Source organism: Thalia democratica, chromosome 4, assembly GCF_965202585.1.
Source record: "Thalia democratica chromosome 4, ktThaDemo2.hap1.1, whole genome shotgun sequence".
In the NCBI taxonomy this organism is placed as follows: Eukaryota; Metazoa; Chordata; class Thaliacea; order Salpida; family Salpidae; genus Thalia; species Thalia democratica.
Genome location: NC_139168.1, coordinates 27,489,445 through 27,492,837, shown reverse-complemented (window position 1 = coordinate 27,492,837; position 3,393 = coordinate 27,489,445). Strand labels below are relative to the sequence as shown.

At 28.2% G+C, this 3,393-nt stretch overlaps 1 protein-coding gene across 1 annotated transcript; it reads left to right on the top strand.

Moving 5' to 3' along the window:
- The first annotated feature begins 729 nt into the window (after nt 1-729).
- On the top strand, nt 730-3,168 carry LOC145833193 (uncharacterized). Its single transcript, XM_082940392.1, has 8 exons — nt 730-814; nt 976-1,018; nt 1,214-1,430; nt 1,597-1,745; nt 2,122-2,305; nt 2,364-2,431; nt 2,604-2,787; nt 3,043-3,168. Exons 1-8 carry the CDS (start codon nt 757-759, stop codon nt 3,166-3,168), a joined length of 1,029 nt encoding a protein of 342 aa, XP_082796518.1. The 5' UTR covers nt 730-756.
- Nucleotides 3,169-3,393: the final 225 nt, after the last annotated feature.

Here is a 3,393-nt window from a genome sequence, read left to right as displayed (position 1 = left end):
GATCTTTTTCTGTTGATCAAGGTAATAAAATTAAAGTATTAAAGAAAGGAAAAAAAGTATATAAAAAACAATTTTAAAGTTTTTCAAAAACATAGTTAAACTAGTTTTAACGTAAAACGCAAATAAAAAGTTTATAAGCGTATCAAATTCGTTAGTAGTTTAAAAAAAAATATTACACATATTAAAAGCATTAAAAATTATAAACAACAGCAAAATTTAAGAGTCAAGCTTGCATACTGTCTGCGGTTAAATCAGGAAGTACGGATGTATAAATCACTTTTCCGGAATTGTCTGTTAGCTCAAAACGTTAAATTTAGAACTAGCAGAATATATTTCAACAGCATCTCTGTGATGTACTAAAGTGAAGTTGAGTTTTAACTTAAAGTTTTTGAGTTTTACCTTTACATGTTAATCAATATGTTACTTTATGTGTAAAAGTTTAAAGCATTAAGTTTAATTTTACAAATATATAAATTAGTAAATATAACTTGTAATTTAAGAATGTTTAATAGAAAATAAATTGTTTTTATATTAGAGGATCAAGTGCTTTTTATGAATGTTTAGCAAAATATGTTTGATTTAAGTATTGAAATTTAAAACAAACTTAGTTGAACATTTAGTAAAGCTTTTAATTTAAGTAAAAATAAACAACTCCCAACATAACATTTAAAGACCTAGATCTTTTCAAACAAATTATAATAAAACCTGTTTAACAGAAACTTTTCTTGCAGTATTACAAAAAATATTTAAGATACAATGTGCAAGTGTTTAGTGCTTATCGGTTTACTTCTGTCTATATTTTCTAGTTGTCATGGTAAGTAACAACAAAGTTATAATGTTTTAGCTTAATGAATACTTTGACTAAGTGGAACAAAAAGTGATATTTTTGTAAAATCATAAATGTGATATGAAAATTTATTTTGTAAATACTGAATGTTCACTGTTGCATTATTACAAAGTTAAGCTTTTTTAAAGGTCAATCGGTCACTGCAACTTGTGGAAACAACATCACTTTAAAGTAAGCTTAGCTGTTTATAATGAAAAAAAAATCAATAGTTCCTTAATATTTGTAAAACTTAGTTTATTTAAAAAAGCATCAATTCATGTAGAATTACTTTTCAAAGTATGACAGTTTGTCAAAAAATAAAAAAGAAATTAATAACCTTGCTGTCTTTTTGTTACTTTAAAAGTAATACCTACGACAAAAACGCAGTGTGGTACCTGATTCTAGTTTCCCTGTTGGAAGCAGTGATGTGAGGGCTAACGCATCGGGTTTAGTGTTAGGGCTTACACAGCATTGCGATGCCGGCGGAGCAGCCCCTGCTGCGGAGTGCGAGTTCACCAGAAATTCTGGCGGTGATTTTCAAATCGAAATTGTAGACTTTGGTTCTTGCGGTATTTCGTCAGTGTATAAAAGTGCTGAAGATTACGTTAGTATAAATTTAGTTTAAAGATTTTTTTATGGTAATTAAGCTAAATGTATTTTTTAAATCGCTAAACGTTAATATATTAAAATTGGTTTTTAATCACTTTACAATTTTGAACATTTTCTTTGATTAAAAAACTTAAAACTTGAAACCATGAAATAATTTTCAGACTGAAATAACCATGCTTGTTTCAAGAATTCCATATATGAACTCGAGCGAAATTAGAAGATCAGAATGTGGAACTTTTTCAGTGATTTGTCGATACAACAAAACATTAGAAAATGTCACTTACGACACTTCTGTGAATATAACTACACAGTAAGTTTACAACTAGTATAGCAAAGTTTCAGTCAGAAGTTTTAGAAAAGTTTGCAAACATATATATTTTTTCTTACTAAAAATAGTTTTACAATTGTATTAATTCAACAACTGTCGCCCCAAAATACTTATTATGTTATGTAAATAATTTATAGCACCAAAAGTAAAAGATAAAATTAAGATTTTGTCTGAACATACTATAACTTCATCTAACTAAGTCACAAGGTTTTGTGCTTGTAAAAAAGTTTGTTTGAGAATATTAACTTTACACTTCCATTATGTTCTGTTATAGCTGTTTAAAATAACTTTTTAACACATATAAATATTTTGTACACAATGCAAAACAATCAACATCTGTTTTTTTTCAATTTAACAGTCCTTACGTAGGAACAAATTTAACTGAAGACGCAACAACTGAAGTTGAACTTCATTTAGTTTCCTCTGGACCAGATGGTGTAAACCCAACTAGCGATATAGCTGCTGGTACAGTTTACAATTTGACAGATACAGTTTACGTTGAAGCTAGAATAGTGAAAAATACAGACGAATTTGTGGCAACGGTTAGTTTATAAATTTTTTAATTTTTTTCCACAAAATTATATTAGTTTATTTTTTTAGTTGTATAACTGCTATGCTTCTAAAACCGACGATTTTGACGATGATTACGAATTGCTTGATAGTAATGGGTTAGAGAAAATTATATATAGAGTTATCTTAAGTAAATGAAGTCTAATTGTATTTTGAAAAGCTTTTGCTGTTTGTTTTTAGTAAAACAAGAACATTTTTGTTTGTACATGTTTTCAATAGTTAACCCTGTTTTTATAGTCGGTTGATAACATTAAAAAAAAAACACAAAAGCTGTCCCAACCCCGAAGATGGTACAGTGGTGGTTGATGATGGCAACCTTCCAGTACTTCCTTTGTATTATCCTTTCTTCGAGTTTGAGGCTTTTGTGTGGACGAGTTTGGAGCACACAATTTACCTCCAATGTGATCTCGATATGTGTTTAGTTGGTGACAATGACTGTAAGGATGATATGACAGTAAGTTATCACAGCTGTTGATAAATAAAGAGCTTTTTAGTTGAAACTTGCACATAATTACGTTTTTTGAAACTATTGCTTACTAAGCGGTAATTAACAAAATTATTTTAATTTTAACTATAAGCAAATTTTTAAGTTTTTGTTTTTTGCGAACCTTTTTTTAAATCAGATCTGCCGTATAGAAAACATGCCAACCACTAAATAAAGATCATATACAAAATAAAGCTTTCAAAGAGAACATTTTCAATGTTTCAGATATGTGGCAGTAAGTTGAGGAACCGATTCAGAAGGAGAACTAGCGGTTTAAAAACTCGCACAGTAAGATCCGGGCGTATCAATGTACAAAATGTGCTATCAAAAGTACACTTTTCTGAAGAATAGATCTTGATTTTTATTACTAAGTCGCAAACCTTGAAGTTATATGACACTGCTTTTAATAAACTATATATAAATTTGTTTGAACTTTTATATAAAAATTTGTGAAAATTAAAGCGTATTTAAAGTTAGATAATAAAGTTAATTATTCTAGACAAATTACATTGATTAAACTCTATCAAAATTTATCTAAATTATATGAAAAAAAGAGCAATAAACATAACGATTTAT

Coding starts and splice junctions, on each gene's coding strand:
- LOC145833193 (XM_082940392.1), top strand. CDS start 757: ATGTGCAAGTGTTTAGTGCTTATCGGTTTACTTCTGTCTATATTTTCT. Junction 1,746..2,121: donor TCTGTGAATATAACTACACA/GTAAGTTTACAA, acceptor TCAATTTAACAG/TCCTTACGTAGGAACAAATT. Junction 2,432..2,603: donor GAATTGCTTGATAGTAATGG/GTTAGAGAAAAT, acceptor AAAACACAAAAG/CTGTCCCAACCCCGAAGATG.